This window comes from Aspergillus wentii, assembly GCF_001890725.1.
Source record: "Aspergillus wentii DTO 134E9 unplaced genomic scaffold ASPWEscaffold_4, whole genome shotgun sequence".
NCBI lineage: Eukaryota > Fungi > Ascomycota > Eurotiomycetes > Eurotiales > Aspergillaceae > Aspergillus > Aspergillus wentii.
The window spans coordinates 3,605,440-3,621,207 of record NW_024467835.1 but is presented as its reverse complement, the minus strand read 5'-3'; the positions used below and the strand labels follow the sequence as shown (position 1 = coordinate 3,621,207).

Below are 15,768 nucleotides of genomic sequence, written 5' to 3'. Positions count from 1 at the left end.
TTTAAAGCGTAGATGGAGGGAGACAGAGAAAAACAAGAGAGTGGAACAGGCAGTCCTGGATGGCTTCACCATATGGCAGTTCATTTCAGAAGCGCCCAAGCAATACAGATGAAAGCATGGGAGTCGCACCATCATGGGAGATAAACAAGATCAGGGGCAAGTGTAGCAGGTAGAAAGTGGAGCTGTTTGAGATAGACCCACTGGTGAAGATATTCACATTTAGCCTTGATACATGGTCGAATCTTATTTATTATTGAGTTATTCTAAATGCTATATTTCTATGAATTGATGATGTCTTGTTTATCATAAGAATATGAGGGAGTCAGTCGAGGTAATAATATAGCATAACCATAGCCGCCGATAGACAGTCAATATACATTAATATAATCAATGAATAAAGCTGAAACAATATCTCTATCAACTGAGTCAGGCTTCATCTATAGCGGTCGATCATTTCCTTATCGTGGCTTGAAGAATAAATAGAATCATGTCGAATCCAATTGTGGATCTATTCAGGACATTCATAGACAATCAAGCAGGAATATCATCCAGTATGATCGAGCTGTCATAATCTAAATATGCAGGAAGAGATAATTCTGTATGCCTGAGTTCTAAGGCAATCAGGTAATGATAATTCTGAGATGAAGCCATACAGACCATTAGTCGAAATACCCACATTCGTAACCCATTATCAACCAAGATTATGATTGTAAACAGAACCACGTGAACGCCTTTCTAAGGCTGTATTATTGGCGCATATTCTCCTGCTCCATCCAATAACCTCACCTTCTCCAATGCAGCTAATTTCCGCCTTTCGCTGTAACTGGATAGCCTCATGCCGATCCATCTCGGCACCGTCCAAGTTACATTGTCTGACCGTCAATACGAGATGTCCAGTCATCCTACCAGCGCCCGACTATCGCCATCGCCATTGAATCGAGGCCAAAGCCCTTGGCAGCCCGCCAACGATGCGGATGACTCGCCGCCATGGCCGCCTGGTGGTGGCTTGTTGGCAACCCGACGGGATGCGCCATCGACCAACAAAGAAAGGATTCTCTCTTGGCCAGCCATGAAACATGACCATTCGTTCATCCCGGTACACTCTCTAATCCCTGGTCCGAACAAAGAAAATCCGGAGAAGGCAAATCTGGAGACAAAGATGCGGGGCAAACACGACAGCCTCATGCGGCGGGTGAGCCACGAGGTCTTGCGTCCTTTTAATGATCGCCTTTCCCCTCGTCGTTCTGTCGGCCCAGATTTCTTCGCGTCTTCTTTCTCTCATTTGCCTGTCGTTTTCTGCAGCTAGATCGACAAGTGATCTGCCATCATGGGAGAAAAGCCAACCGACCCCGAATCACCCGGGGACATCCACCACCTCGAGTCTTCCATCTCCATCGAGAAGAAAGATGCCGTGGACGCAGAGGTGGCCCGCACATGGTCGCGTGAAGTCGGCCAGAAACAGGGCAAATACACCAAGCTGAAGAACCCCCTGGCCGGTCTGTCCAAGGAGGAACTGCTGGCCGATGTCGAAGCCTTTGCGCGTGAAAAGGGACTCGAGGATGCGCTCGAAGACCTCAAAAAGGGAGCGTTGATCTCGCAGGATCCCAAGGCGTTCGAGTCGCTGTCGGAACTGACGGAGGCGGATAAAGAGTTGATTCGGCGCGAAAAGACGCATCGATGGAACCAGCCGTTTATGATGTATTTCATGACGAGTACGTCCGTGGTCGGTCCTTGATGTCGCTTCTAACATTGAATAGTTCTGTGTGCGGGATCGGCGATTGTCCAGGGCATGGACCAGACGGCCGTCAATGGCGCTCAGGAGTATGTATTGCTGATGCTGTATAGACGATGCTAATGGCAACAGATTCTACTTTGACGAGTTCAACATCACCAACGAGTGGATGCAGGGTCTTCTCAACGGTGCTCCGTATCTCTGCTCTGCCCTTGTCGGATGCTGGACCACAGCGCCTTTGAATCGCTATTTCGGCCGTCGAGGATGTATCTTCATCTCCTGCTTCATCTCCTTTGCTTCGTCCTTCTGGATGGCTGCCTCCACCACCTGGTACCATCTCTTCCTGAGTCGACTCCTCCTCGGTCTCGCTGTCGGTGCCAAATCCACCACGACCCCCGTCTACGGCGCTGAATGCTCTCCCGCCAATATCCGTGGTGCTTTAGTCATGATGTGGCAGATGTGGACGGCGTTTGGCATCATGTTGGGATACATTGCCTCGGTTGTCTTTATGGATGTGCATCGCCCGGGTCTACAAGGTCTCAACTGGCGGTTGATGTTGGGTTCTACCGCAATTCCGTATGTCTTCATACCCCTCCTTTACTCAGATGCTAACTTGACAGTCCAATGTTCGTCTGCTCCCAAGTCTACTTCTGCCCCGAGTCTCCTAGATGGTACATGATCCGCAACCGCTATCGCAGCGCCTACAATGCTTTGTGCAAACTGCGTCCCTCCACCCTACAGGCTGCCCGTGATCTCTACTATATCCACGCAGCGCTGAAAGAAGAGGAACGCATGCGCGAGGGAAAGCAACTATGGAGTGAAATGTTCACTGTTCCTCGCAACCGTCGCGCAGCGCAGTCTTCGTTCTTTGTCATGTTCATGCAGCAGGTATGTCTCTTCTCGAATACTGCATACATATCATCCTGACCATTCAGTTCTGCGGCGTCAACGCTATCATGTACTACTCCTCGTCCATGTTCCGAAGTGCCGGGTTCAGCGTAAGAGAGGCTCTCGTCACCTCGCTAGGATGCGGCATCACCAACTGGATCTTTGCTCTTCCTGCCGTCTACACCATTGACACATTCGGGCGACGCAATCTTCTTCTCACCACTTTCCCTCTCATGTGTCTCTTCCTGCTGTTCACGGGTTTCTCGTTCTATATTCCCGACCAGACACCTCGGACGGCTTGTGTTGCGACGGGTATCTACCTGTTCATGATTGTCTACTCGCCAGGAGAGGGTCCGGTGCCGTTCACCTACTCTGCCGAAGCATTCGTACGTCCCCATCCCCTCTACATTAATATACAACACTAACATGAAATGAATAGCCTCTTTACATCCGCGACATTGGAATGTCATTTGCAACCGCTACTACCTGGTTCTTCAACTTTGTGGTTTCTCTCACCTGGCCAGCACTGAACCGTGCCTTTTCACCACAAGGCGCGTTTGGCTGGTACGCGGCGTGGAACTTCTTCGGCTGGTTCTTCTGCTACTTCTGTCTGCCCGAGACGAAGGCCCTCTCACTCGAAGAACTCGACCAGGTGTTTTCCGTGCCGACGAGAAAGCACATCAATCATTATGCGGGGATGATCCCGTGGTATGTGAAGAAGTATATTTTGCGGGGAGATGTGCCGCCGCAGAAGCAGCTTTACGATTATGAATGAATGGAGTGAGCTGGATGGGTATTGGGTGATGGGTTGTTGTGATTAGATGATTTGTGAGTTTACATATACCAGACAATGTGTATCTGTTGTAACTATCGATTGCTTAATATATTTGACTGCTGAATCTGAACATGAGGCATCTGCACTAACCGGTTTACCTCGGGCCGATGCTTGAGCGTCTCAGGATTGTTTGAGTTGTGTATTCACCGTATCGTATCCACCAGCAACGCCAACCAGCATCATCTATTCGCTGCTTCGCTTCCATCTCCCCTTATTCTCTCCGCTTCTCCTCCGCATTTTCCATCGCTGAAGTCGAAAGTCAAAGTCACCTGCTCTTCCGTTTCGGGATCCCTGCAGACACGGGGCATGCCGCTGCCTTCCTAATCAGGCCTAGCGAGGGGGCGTTCCGTTCTGGACGGTTACATCTCCGCTATTCCTGATTGGCTTACGCCACCGACAGGCACCCTGCAAACGGCCCACTCTGATACCGGCTGTAAGATACACGTATTTTATGCCGTAATGCCAATACCACGACGGTGGGGATCGAAGTGGAAACACACACTGCAAATCTTGACGCGCTTGTGAGGGAATTAATCGCGATGGAGAATCCGTTGAGTCACGGCTGTCATGGTTTGGTTTGGTTCTGTTCTTCATCTGATTGATAGATTGAATCGATTGTTGACTGTCAAGCCTGTCGGATTTTGCGTTGCTAAGTTGTGTCCATGAAGCGATAGCGTTGCATTCGAGCCAATAGGTGGAGCAGATTTTTTTTCTCTCTGTCTTTCTTCACGTCACGGCTGGATTCGGAGGGTAGTGAGGTTGAGAAGACTCGCTATCACTGCGTTTAATCATGGCCATGAGCCACTCTACTTCTGAAGCTTACGGAGCTTCAGAGATGGGACTTGACCAGCATGCCATTGACAATGTTGGCTCTCACGACGCGGAGAAGCAGGAGGACGGCAAGATGTCGTCGGCTCAGGATGCGTTTGGGGATGAGGAGCTGGCGGAGGTCAAGTATAAGGTGCTGAACTGGTGGTGAGTTGCTTGTCTGATGTTTAGATGTTGAGGGTATTTGCTAATTGACACAGGCAATGTGGTTTCTGTATGCATCTATATCGTCGGCTGCTGTAATCAAACTAATTTTCTTAGTGATGGTGGCTGAGACGGTCTCGCTGGGTATTCTATCATTGCCTGCTGTGATCTCTTCACTGGGACTGGCTCCGTAAGTATGAACGTTCGATATTGCAGATGCATGCTGACAGTGCAGGTCTATCGTCATGCTGCTCTTCCTCGGCGGCATGGCCACGTATACCGGCTATGTGATCGGCCAGTTCAAGTGGCGCTATCCTCACATCCACAGTATGGGTGATGCAGGCGAAGTCCTCATGGGCAGCATTGGCCGTGAAGTCTTAGGGACTGGTCAATTGCTCCTGGTCATTTTCATCATGGGCAGCCACATTTTGACGTTCACCGTGGCTATGAATTCCATCACCAACCATGGCACATGCTCGATTGTGTTTGGCGTTATTGGTTTGGTTCTTTCCTTCTTCCTTTGCTTGCCGCGAACTCTGTTGAAGGTGTCGTGGCTGTCGATTGTGTGTAAGTGCAGCCAGCCATCCTTCAAGACTTTCTCATCTAAACCGGAACAGCATTCATCAGTATCTTTTCCGCCGTCATGATTGCCATGATTGGTGTTGGTATTGAGCGTCCTTGGTCTGGAGGCGTCAAGGCTACTATCGATACAGACTTGTATCATGCGTTTTTGGCCGTGTGCAACATTGTCTTTTCATTCTGTGGGTTTATCACCGACGATGTTTACAAGCGTACCCAGTACTGACCCTTTAGCCGGACACGTCGCTTTCTTCGGTTTCATGGCCGAGTTGAAAGACCCAAAAGACTACCCCAAGTCGCTTTTCCTGCTCCAGGGAATCGACACTTGTCTGTACATGATTGCCGCCGTGGTCATCTACTGCTACGCCGGACAAGACGTAACATCGCCTGCTCTGGGCTCAGCCAGTCCGGTTGTTCGCAAGGTAGCCTACGGCATTGCATTGCCTACTGTAAGATTGCCTAGACGAGAAGAAAAAGAAGAAGCCATGCTAACCCCAACAGATCGTCATCTCCGGTGTCGTGAATGGCCACGTTGCTGCGAAATACGTCTACGTGCGTCTCTTCCGTAACAGTGACCGTCTTCACAAGCGAGACTTTGTCGCCACCTGGTCGTGGGTTGGTATTGGGCTGGTTTTGTGGGTTATTGCGTGGATTATCGCCGAGGCGATTCCGGTGTTCAGTAATCTGCTTAGTTTGGTGGCTTCGCTTTTCGCTAGCTGGTTTACTTGTAAGGACTTTCTTCTCCTTTCTCTGACAGACGCTGACTCGTACAGATGGTTTGAGTGGCATGTTTTGGCTGTACCTCAACAAAGGCCAGTACTCTGCCACGCCGATGAAAATGATTCTCACCGTTGTCAATATCTTTATTATCGGGTGTGCAGCATGCATTGTAAGACTATCCATGACTCTCTTAATTCTACATCAGCTAACAGTCTCAGTGTGGTCTTGGACTCTACGTCTCCGGCAAAGCATTGCATGATAATCCCAGCAGTGCCAGCTTTTCCTGTGCGAATAATGCTTAAGCGACCTGCTTTAATTGTAAATATGTATAGACTACCCGTACATGTATCAATAATAGAAATCAATATATTCATCCAGATCATCTTCATGGCTGAATCCATGATAGCCACTTTCTAGTCTATCATTATTTTTTACACCGAAATGCATGCATTCACATGGAGCGAAAGAGAGAAACGAAATAAATAAACAAACTGCCACCCATAGCGCCACCGGCTGAAATCAATATGCACGAGGTATAATAATCATGTCCGACATCAATCGAGTAATCAAGCAGGCTCCCGTCCAGCCTCGGGGGTCTCCACGGCAGGGGCAGGAGGAGCACTCGCCGCCGCCACTACAGAAGGCATCTCGGATTCCGTCAACGCCCGCTGAGAATCGGGTTTTAATCGAGTCCGGAGGTGGTCGAGTTCCTCGCGGCGCAGGAATTGAGTGATCTGGTCCAGGTCGTTGATCCACTTGGAGACGGCTTCATCACGAACATCTGAAGGCCAGCGGGACGTCATCGACTCGAGCTCGTGGTATTTGCTGAACAGCCCGTCCAACACCCCGCGAACCTGCAGCTTACGATGCGAAGGCACCTCGACCTCTGGGGTGATGCTCTGCGGCTCGACGTTCGACCGCCGTCGATGTTGACCTGCGTTGTGGATATCCTTGAGTTTCAACGCACCACCGCCAGCCGCCTGGATGGCCTCGAGGTTCCCATTCCGACTGCTTTTCAGAATCTCCGCAATCTGACTCGGCTTGTAGCCCTTGGAGACCTCCCGGGCCGCCAGTTCCCGCACGCCCGTCGTAATCTTGTGCCCCAGCGCGGCGTAGTCATGGTTATGACCATCCCCAGTCCGCGTAAATGTCACAAACGACCCATCGCTGACCGCCTTAATCTTGCACGGACATCCGATGGGCGTACGGACGGTGCGATTACGCTGACGCTTTTCCGGCGAGATGCGGGGCGCATGTGCCTTCTTAGGCCACAACCGACACCAGTAGTACGTTGTCGTTCGTTTCTCACTATTCCTCCCACTATTTCTCACGTAGATGTTATCGAGGAAGGGCCAGGCGGCGTTGAACTCGGAGATGGGCATGGTGATCGGCGACTCCATCGCGAAAAATCGCGTTCGTAGCGTTTGGATGTTGAATGGGAGATCGAGGATGTCGGAGGGAGGCAGGGCAGGCGTGCTGGGCGTCGGAGGAGTGGCCGCGTTGGCCGCATCGGACTCCATCGTGAGGGATGGAGCTGGTCGGCTGCCTTGGGGGGGATTTTGGAAGCTGGGTGGAATTAGAGCTATCGTGAAGACTTCACGTGTTTTGCGTGACGGATGGCCTATTCGGGTTAGGGCGGTGGCACGTGATGGGGACGCGGGGATCGAAATGACGGCATGTTTGGGAATCACACGCCAGCAACATCGGGAGACAAGCAGATATCGAGAGTTCAAACGTGAGTGTCTGAGGCTCTTGTTAGTGATCATGGGTTTATCTATGGATGTATGCTGTATGCTGTATGATGTATGCTGTCTGCATTGTCTGAATCGCAACTATATATCCTGTCGATTGCCCCGGCCTCGGTGCGATTGAATCAGGTGCAAAAAAAAAAAAAAAAAAGGACTGTCCAATGCAAAGTGGATTATCTGAATGACAGCGATCACTGGAGAAAAGACTCGAATGGCTGGTGTCAGCATAAAGTCAAACAGCCCTCGGCATGAAGATCGTGATGGTCATTGTTTCACAAGAGTCATACAACAAGCGATCTCGACAAGCACACTCGATTTAAAAAGAGAAACTACAAAACCCAGAACATTGGGAGCATGGAACTGATACTACCTTCTTCTTCTTGCTGATAGAAAATGTCTGTCTAAACCAAGTCGGACAAGCAATCAGTGACCGTGAAAGCAAGCCATGCTCGGTGTTATTGCACATATTGCGCATTTAATCAAGCCAGTTGAGTACAGACGATATATCTCCACAAGAACTGTTTACAGTCATCATAGATTCCCTTTTGAAATTGTGGGTTCGATTCATATGGTCTCAGTTGTACATCAGTCTTGGACGACTTCGAATCCCCACACCAGAAACAAAGCCCTGCGTGCTAATAAAGGATTAACCAAGCTTTCAAGCACCCCAGATGAAATCCCTGCTATATGCGAGAACTCCAAACGGGCGTCAAGTCCCCACACTGCATGAAATCCAGCGGCGGACACCAACGATTGCAAGAAACTAACAGCCATGATAGGATCAGTCAAAACCTGCCTGCTTTGAGAATACCCGAGCCTAGGCAGTGAACCGGCGATCGATGATACCAATTTTGGGATTGAATTAGGGTGCCGTTGCATACAAGGACCCTTTCCCCAGAATTGCCCGAGACTGGACGATCATGGTTGAACATGATGTCGATTGGCAGTAGAGAAGCAGCAGATCAATGGCGCTACTAAATGGGAACCATGACTATAAAGCAGGGTCATCCTCTGTCATTCGATGGAAGGTTGTAATATAAATTCCTTATTATGATCCAATAAGTTTGAGTTTTACTCGGAAAGGTATATTATTTCGGAAATATATCCTTTCTAGTGTCCATTCTATATACTTTCTATATAATCTACAATGTCCGTCCATACAACTTCTCGCTATTAATAACAAGACCAAGCCAACCTTTGTCTACCCCAAATCCATCGAATACCAGTTTCTGTCATGCAGTGCAGTCGTCCTCATCATAGCCTTGGCTCTCAACCACATGATTCCCGATGGAGACAGTGACTGGAGACGACTGGAGACAGAAATTGCCGCACAAGAGCTTGAACTCTTGGTTTGATTAAGGCTCTGCGCCAGCCGGGCAACCAAGCAAAAAGCCATACGCTTGACTGGCGGGCGGGAACCTTGCGTCCTCACATGGCAGGCATGGCCGACACGGCGCAGGCCGCCAAGAAATGCCACGGCGGGCAAACGCGCTTGGCATGCGCCTTTTCTGTATAGATTCTTTTTTTCTTTTGCCGTCTCCAAGACACGGCGACGTAAAAGGCGTAATTAAACGTATGACCGGGGGAAGGTTCGGCTAAGATGCTCCATCAGGCCGAGTGATTAATAAAAACAACTGGGCCACTTTCCCCGCCAAGAGGGTCAGAATTTTCCGAAGAGCCTTATGCTGGCGTCTGTTTGGCGGACTGCGGCAGTGCTTGTTTATGCTTTTGCTTGGTGGACACAGGAACTGCTACGTGACCGTCTTTTGTATGTTATTTCGCTTGCGCAGAGACCGTACGTCATTTTATTTTAATATCCAGGCTTTTGAAACCAACACGAGATGCACAGCCATAATGGCGACCAGGCGAAACCATCCAGAGCCAATCAACACACCAACAACGGAGACACACATGTGAAAACGTCATTGAGACATGCAGAAAAAGAACTTACCCTACCATTAATAATATGGGGTATTGGGGTTGGCATCCGTTCGCGGCAAACAGAACGACGCAAGCACATGGCACCCGTAAGCCTCGTACCGTAGTGGAGGGGACGCCAAGAGTAAAACTTTGATACAAACCCACAACAACCCAGGCACAAAAACCAGACTGTTTCACTGTCTGGGATCGGAGAAGGGGAGAAAATTCGCTACATAGGAAAAGATCTCGAGCTCGGTACCGTTTGGACGCTGTTGATCAGATCCAACCAGCATTGTCTATGATTGGACAACATCAACAGGCCCGAGGGGCGAAAGACCGGAAAACACCACCGGCATCGGGTAGGAACGTGGCGACGACGAATCTGGAGTGGCAGACGTCAGATTAATTTCCATCGTCGGGGGAAGAGACCCTGGATGGGGACGTAGCCCGGGCCCGGGGTTCGCTGACTCGGAGTCACCTGGGTGTCGGATGTTGCACGGTGGGGCTGAGTCAGCAAAAGCAACATGAACGAAATGAAAGAACACAGATGGGGAGTGTGAGTGGTTAGAGCGTGCAGGGACATGACCCCCATTGGTTGGACGTCCCCGCCTCCGATGTCATGGCGCCAATTTCCACAGAAGAAAATGACTGGGGGGAACCGAGTACTACGCAGTGGCCAGAGAGCCGGCTTTACATAATAAAGGCAATTGCACGAAATTGCAGTGATTGGGAAACTTGGCGAAAAGTTTTCGACGTCATGCTGGGGCGAAACGGCCTTGGCGGTTATAGGTCTGCTACAGTAACAATTGCAAGTATGCATAACATGGATGATATGTATATCATGTCAAAGAGAGAAGACGGGAATAAAGACGTGGAGTAGTTTCGAATGCAACAACCAACCCAGCCCTATGCTGGAGCGATGCTGATGGTAGACCTGTAAATCGGCCTGCGCAGATGTCAGCCGCGCCCAGACCCCGTGGAGACGCGCCAAGCCCCGCCAAGCGCCAAGGCGAAGGATTCATTTTCCCCCGCGTCTCTCCGCCTCGGGAAGTGTAAAGCCTTCGCTGCACTTGCCTGTTTGGGAGCTGACCCAGCGTGCAGACGCCCCGTCGCCATGGAGCTGCGGGCTTATAAGACCGCCAATCTCTGTCCCGACCTGGCTTTCGTTCTCTTGAGATCCTCCCCTATTGCTTTCTCTCCATCTTTTCTTTCTCCCCACCACACACTGACGGCTCTTCGTTTGTCACCGTCAACATGTGGACGACCACCACCGGCTTGAGTGGTCGGGCGCTCCGGGTGAGCATTACCTTCACCGCTGTTATGGGTTTCTCGCTCTTCGGTTACAACCAGGGCATGATGGCTGGCCTCCTCAACGGCGAAAAATTTGTCGAAACCTTTCCTCTTCTCAACAAGCCCGAAAATGCGTCTCCGTCGGAAAGTCACTACGTCGAAGTCATCCGCGGTGCTGTCACCTCCTGCTATGAGCTTGGCTGTTTCTTTGGCGCCTTGTTCTCCATGTTCTTCGGCGAATACCTCGGCCGCACTCGTCTGATCTTTATGGGTGCCAGCATCCTGATCATTGGTGCTTTGATTACAACGGTCTGCTTTACTGGTAGCTGGGAAATCGGTCAGTTCGTCATCGGCCGTGTTGTCTCGGGTATTGGAAATGGATTGAACACGGCTACCATTCCGGTCTGGCAATCGGAATGTTCCGGTGCTCACAATCGTGGTTTCCTGGTCTGTTTCGAAGGTGCGATGATTGCTGGTGGCACCTTTATTGCCTACTGGGTTGTCTTTGGTATCTCGCATGCCGAGGATACTGTCCAGTGGCGATTCCCTGTGGCACTCCAGATCTTTTTCGCCCTGATCGTGGCCGCCGGCGCTTTATTGCTTCCGGATTCCCCGTCGTGGTTTGTCAACAGAGGCTACGACAAGGAGGCCTGCGAAGTTCTTGCTAAGCTTAACAACACCACTCCTGATGATGATAAAGTGCTTCACGACTTCAACTTCCTCAAGGCGGATGTGGAATCCTCCAGGGCAGCACAGGCCAGCTGGAAGACAGTGTTCACATTCGGCAAGACCCAGGAGTTCCAGCGTCTTATGATCGGTTGCTCTGGCCAGTTCTTCCAGCAGTTCACCGGCTGTAATGCCGCTATCTACTACTCGACGCTGCTTTTCGAAGAGAACCTGAATATGGACAAATATATCGCTCTGATCATGGGTGGTATATTCGCTACCGTATACGCCCTTGCAACCATCCCATCCTTCTTCATGATTGAAAGAGTTGGCCGTCGCAACCTATATTTGATTGGTTTCATGGGCCAGGGTCTTTCCTTCATTATTACAATGGCTTGCTTGACCCAGGGGGACAATGAGGAGGCCGCCAAGGGTGCTGCCGTTGGTATCTTCCTCTTTATCGTCTTCTTTGCATTCACGCTCCTCCCCCTGCCCTGGATCTACCCACCTGAGATCAACCCCCTGCGTACCCGTACCATTGGTGCTTCGGCGTCGACCTGCACTAACTGGGTATGCAACTTTGCCGTGGTCATGTTCACGCCTCTTTTCTCTGCCCAAAGTCCATGGGGTGTTTATCTCTTCTTCGCACTGTTCAACTTCATCGGTTTTGTCTTCGGCTTCTTCTTCTATGTCGAGACCGCCGGTCGTGAGCTTGAGGAGGTCGATATCATCTATGCCAAAGCCCATGTCGAAGGGAAGATGGCGTGGAGAGTCGCCAACGACCTGCCCAAGCTCACTATGGAACAGATCACTGAACAGTCTCGCGCGCTGGGCTTGAATATGACCGACCACGGTTCGGCTGAGAAGAACGAGCTTGGCCTCAGCGGCAGCGACAACGGCCAGGAGGTCGAGACGGTGCAGGATAAATAGTGGCGCTCTTTTAGACGTTGCTGTGTCTGGTGGAAGGTGATGGTAATATCTGATATCTGGAACTGAATGTTTTCTAATGTCTTCTTTAACGTTCTGTTCATATTTTCTTTCTTTTGTGGATATGTCAATATTTCGGTGATAGACCGATGGCAGTGCTTCCGGCCTGTATAAATACCCAAGGCACTCTGTATTTAGAGTATACCATTTAGATGGTTGTTGAATCAATCATGTTTGCTCTACAGTTTATGTTTACAATCTATTTAATTATCTATCTATTATATCCTCTTCTCTCTTAATACTCTATGTCATGTTTATCAGTCGGTGGTCCATTTGGATCGATGGTCATGATCATCGGCTGATCTCACCTCTAAACTAGAGCCAAAGCCAATGCTATCTTAACCTGCACGAACTGGTTATTCAACTTCCTGGCTGTCATGGTCACCCATCATCATCCGGGATATCTCGCAGGGCACGTATTTCCATACCTTTAACGGTCAGTATGGGCTTGCTGGCTTCCGGAGTGCGTGTCTGATATACATTCCTTTGCTCTTCGTTTGTTGTATGTAGTACGTAAATTCTGGTGCCATGTCAGACTTTGCGTTACTGTTTCCAGATCCCTTCGTCAAATATATATTGTGTCAAGGCCTTCTCCATATGCCTAAACTGTGAAAAACTCTCCGTATCTCGTTGCATCACACTCGGCAACATCCCGCGTCCATGGCCTCGCCACAAACTGAGCTCGTATGCATTCTCCAGGGCTCCTGATAAAGTACAATAAGAATACTCATTTCAATCCTATGCAAGTAGACAGGTACATTTATAGAATTGAGGGGGATCTACAGGGTGATCGACAGGGGTGGGTCTAGATCAGTTACATATTTGGACATGATGTTTTGATTCTGGATATGACATTGCAGTAGAATATCTCATGATGATTAGAACAGATCTTTTGATTGAATCACTCAGTTATCGGTGTATAACGATCATCATGCATTACGAATAACAACGCAGATCACGAGGCTGTACTATGTACTCGTATCACGAATCCCAGCACTGGGACGTTTCAATCCACATTCTATCACCAAATGTATATCTGCTTTTACCCTACAAGGTAAAAGAAAAGATCAACACTGACTCGGTCCCAATGCTGAATCATATTGCATGATATGCCATCATCTGCCGACGCGTGGCCCCAACTGCGACGAATGGCCCAGTGAGATTAGGCAGGATGGCCATCCCTGTTTTGGATTGAATCCACGTCAACGTGTCGCAGGTTCAGTGGGAGATGGTCTGATCTACACTGGAAGTGGATTAAATGCAATGATGTCGCATTCTTTGGACACTTTTAAAGGCCTTTGAAGACGCTGTGCTGCTGTTTGCTGCTCTGCGACCGACTCAACTTCCGAATCACCTTACTTCCATTTGATACCGATACTTTTATTGCAGAAATGGCCAATAAAGAAATGTATGTAACTGTATCTATCAGTCATTGAAATATACTGACAAGATAGCGACGTCGACGTTTTGGTCATCGGCGCTGGCCCTACAGGTTTGGGTGCTGCCAAACGCCTCCAGCAACTGGTATCATCGATCAATCCTGATAATACATCCTCTAATAATCAATAGAATAGTGCATCCTGGCTTATCGTCGACTCCATCGAAACCCCGGGAGGTCTTGCATCGACTGACATCACCCCCGAAGGCTTCGTAAGTGCCACTCACCATAACCCAACCTATACTGACAATCCAGCTCTTCGACGTCGGCGGACACGTCATCTTCTCGCACTACAAGTACTTCGACGACTGCCTGAACGAAGCCCTGCCCAACGCGTCAGACTGGTACGAGCACCAGCGCGTCTCGTACGTCCGCTATCAAGACCGCTGGGTGCCCTACCCGTTCCAGAACAACATTGCCGTCCTGGACAAGGAAGAGCAGGCCAAGTGCCTGCTCAGTCTGATCGATGCGACGGTGGAAGCACGCGCTCGTGCGACAACAGACAAGCCCCAGAACTTTGATGAGTGGAATCGGCGCAATGTCGGGGAGAGATTGAATGAGATTTTCATGAGGCCGTATAACTTTAAGGTGTGGGCTGTGCCGCCTTCGAGGGTATGTATTATGTGGCACTGGATGGTGTTGTATACTGACTGTTTAGATGAACGCCACTTGGCTTGGAGAGCGAGTTGCCGCGCCGAATCTGAAGCTGTTGACCAGCAATGTCGTTCTCAACAAGGTCGCTGGCAACTGGGGGCCGAATGCGACGTTTAAATTCCCTGCGCATGGTGGCACTGGTGGTATCTGGATTGCCGTGGCCAATACGCTGGCCAAGGATAAGACGCGCTTTGGCTCGCATGGGTCTGTGACCAGGGTGGATGCTGATAATAAGAAGGTCTATCTCAAGGATGGTTAGTATACACATACTATAAGAATAGACTCATATTGATTATATCGCAGGCACGGTGGTCAACTATGGCTCCCTCGTCTCCACGATGGCAGTCGATCATCTCGCCCAGTCGATGGGCGATACCAAACTGCAGCAGATGTGCAAACCGCTCTTCTACTCTTCCACAAATGTGATCGGAATTGGCATTCGCGGAGAGCGTCCAGAGCGCATCGGCGACAAGTGCTGGGTATGCTCATCTCCTCTATCCAAAAAACGCATCTAACATGACCAGCTCTACTTCCCCGAAGACAACTGCCCTTTCTACCGCGCAACCATCTTCTCCAACTACTCCCCCTTCAATCAGCCAAACGAGACAGCCAAAATTCCCACCAAGCAGCTCGCCAACGGCCAAAAGCCCGCATCATCAGCTGCCCAGCCAGGCCCGTACTGGTCGATCATGCTCGAGGTGTCAGAGTCTTCCCACAAGCCCGTCAACCAAGACACCCTCCTCGCCGATAGCATTCAAGGCCTGATCAACACCGAGCTATTAAAGCCAGAAGACGAGATCGTCAGCACCTACGTCCGTCGCTTTGACCACGGCTATCCCACACCTAGTATCGAGCGTAACGGTGCATTGACTGAGATCCTGCCGTATCTCCAGGAGAAGGATATCCTGTCTCGAGGACGGTTTGGGTCGTGGAAGTATGAAGTTGGGAATCAGGACCACAGGTGAGTAGTCAATACCATCTCATATTGGAATGTGTTTGCTAACTAGTATAGTTTCATGCTGGGCGTCGAGGCCGTTGATAATATCATCTCTGGTGGACTGGAGCTGACTCTGTCCAACCCGGACTTTGTCAACAGTCGAGCCAATACTGAGCGTCGCTTGAAGACTTTCAAGGGTGTTCGCAGATAAGCTATCATTGATAGAGAATACAGGAGATTGAAGGTGGTCACTTCAGTAGACTAGATTATATAAATAAAGGCTATTCCTCAAACTACAAACAAATATAACGATATAGATCTGATACTCGGCGACTTCCCCAAATCGGAGAACCTATTCGGAGACTTTCAAGCGTCACAATGAAGATCTTCAACATGAATTTA

The 15,768-nt window shown here is 49.8% G+C and overlaps 5 protein-coding genes across 5 annotated transcripts; 4 read left to right on the top strand and 1 right to left on the bottom strand.

Annotated features, from left to right (window-relative positions):
* Window positions 1-1,327: 1,327 nt before the first annotated feature.
* ASPWEDRAFT_111913 (sugar porter family MFS transporter) lies at window positions 1,328-3,395 on the top strand (the record flags this gene model as incomplete). Its single annotated transcript, XM_040828283.1, has 6 exons — window positions 1,328-1,712; window positions 1,758-1,821; window positions 1,865-2,308; window positions 2,353-2,620; window positions 2,668-3,006; window positions 3,060-3,395. The coding sequence occupies 6 exons, from the start codon at window positions 1,328-1,330 to the stop codon at window positions 3,393-3,395; spliced, it is 1,836 nt and encodes a 611-aa protein (XP_040689714.1).
* An 895-nt stretch (window positions 3,396-4,290) lies between these two features.
* Window positions 4,291-6,028, top strand: ASPWEDRAFT_110065 (uncharacterized protein; the record flags this gene model as incomplete). Its single annotated transcript, XM_040828144.1, has 9 exons — window positions 4,291-4,430; window positions 4,484-4,497; window positions 4,545-4,617; window positions 4,663-4,994; window positions 5,045-5,188; window positions 5,241-5,455; window positions 5,508-5,733; window positions 5,780-5,895; window positions 5,945-6,028. The coding sequence occupies 9 exons, from the start codon at window positions 4,291-4,293 to the stop codon at window positions 6,026-6,028; spliced, it is 1,344 nt and encodes a 447-aa protein (XP_040689713.1).
* Window positions 6,029-6,292: 264 nt separating this feature from the next.
* Window positions 6,293-7,246, bottom strand: ASPWEDRAFT_172824 (uncharacterized protein; the record flags this gene model as incomplete). The annotated part of the gene is made up of 1 exon (XM_040830982.1): window positions 6,293-7,246. The coding sequence occupies one exon, from the start codon at window positions 7,244-7,246 to the stop codon at window positions 6,293-6,295; it is 954 nt and encodes a 317-aa protein (XP_040689712.1).
* A 3,189-nt stretch (window positions 7,247-10,435) lies between these two features.
* On the top strand, window positions 10,436-12,715 carry mfsA (glucose-inactivated glycerol proton symporter STL1). Its single transcript, XM_040837882.1, has one exon. The coding sequence runs from the start codon at window positions 10,649-10,651 to the stop codon at window positions 12,278-12,280; it is 1,632 nt and encodes a 543-aa protein (XP_040689711.1). The 5' UTR covers window positions 10,436-10,648; the 3' UTR covers window positions 12,281-12,715.
* A 928-nt stretch (window positions 12,716-13,643) lies between these two features.
* ASPWEDRAFT_60143 (protoporphyrinogen/coproporphyrinogen oxidase) lies at window positions 13,644-15,661 on the top strand. The gene is made up of 8 exons (XM_040838500.1): window positions 13,644-13,745; window positions 13,792-13,861; window positions 13,907-13,987; window positions 14,031-14,387; window positions 14,434-14,683; window positions 14,733-14,908; window positions 14,954-15,390; window positions 15,442-15,661. Exons 1-8 carry the CDS (start codon window positions 13,729-13,731, stop codon window positions 15,575-15,577), a joined length of 1,524 nt encoding a protein of 507 aa, XP_040689710.1. The 5' UTR covers window positions 13,644-13,728; the 3' UTR covers window positions 15,578-15,661.
* The last annotated feature ends 107 nt before the right edge of the window (window positions 15,662-15,768 follow it).

What these genes read in the sequence shown, in the direction of transcription:
- mfsA (XM_040837882.1), top strand. Translation starts at nt 10,649, where the DNA reads ATGTGGACGACCACCACCGGCTTGAGTGGTCGGGCGCTCCGGGTGAGC.
- ASPWEDRAFT_60143 (XM_040838500.1), top strand. An exon ending in ACATCACCCCCGAAGGCTTC is followed by an intron (nt 13,988 to 14,030) that starts GTAAGTGCCACT and finishes CTGACAATCCAG; the next exon opens with CTCTTCGACGTCGGCGGACA. An exon ending in GCATCGGCGACAAGTGCTGG is followed by an intron (nt 14,909 to 14,953) that starts GTATGCTCATCT and finishes TAACATGACCAG; the next exon opens with CTCTACTTCCCCGAAGACAA.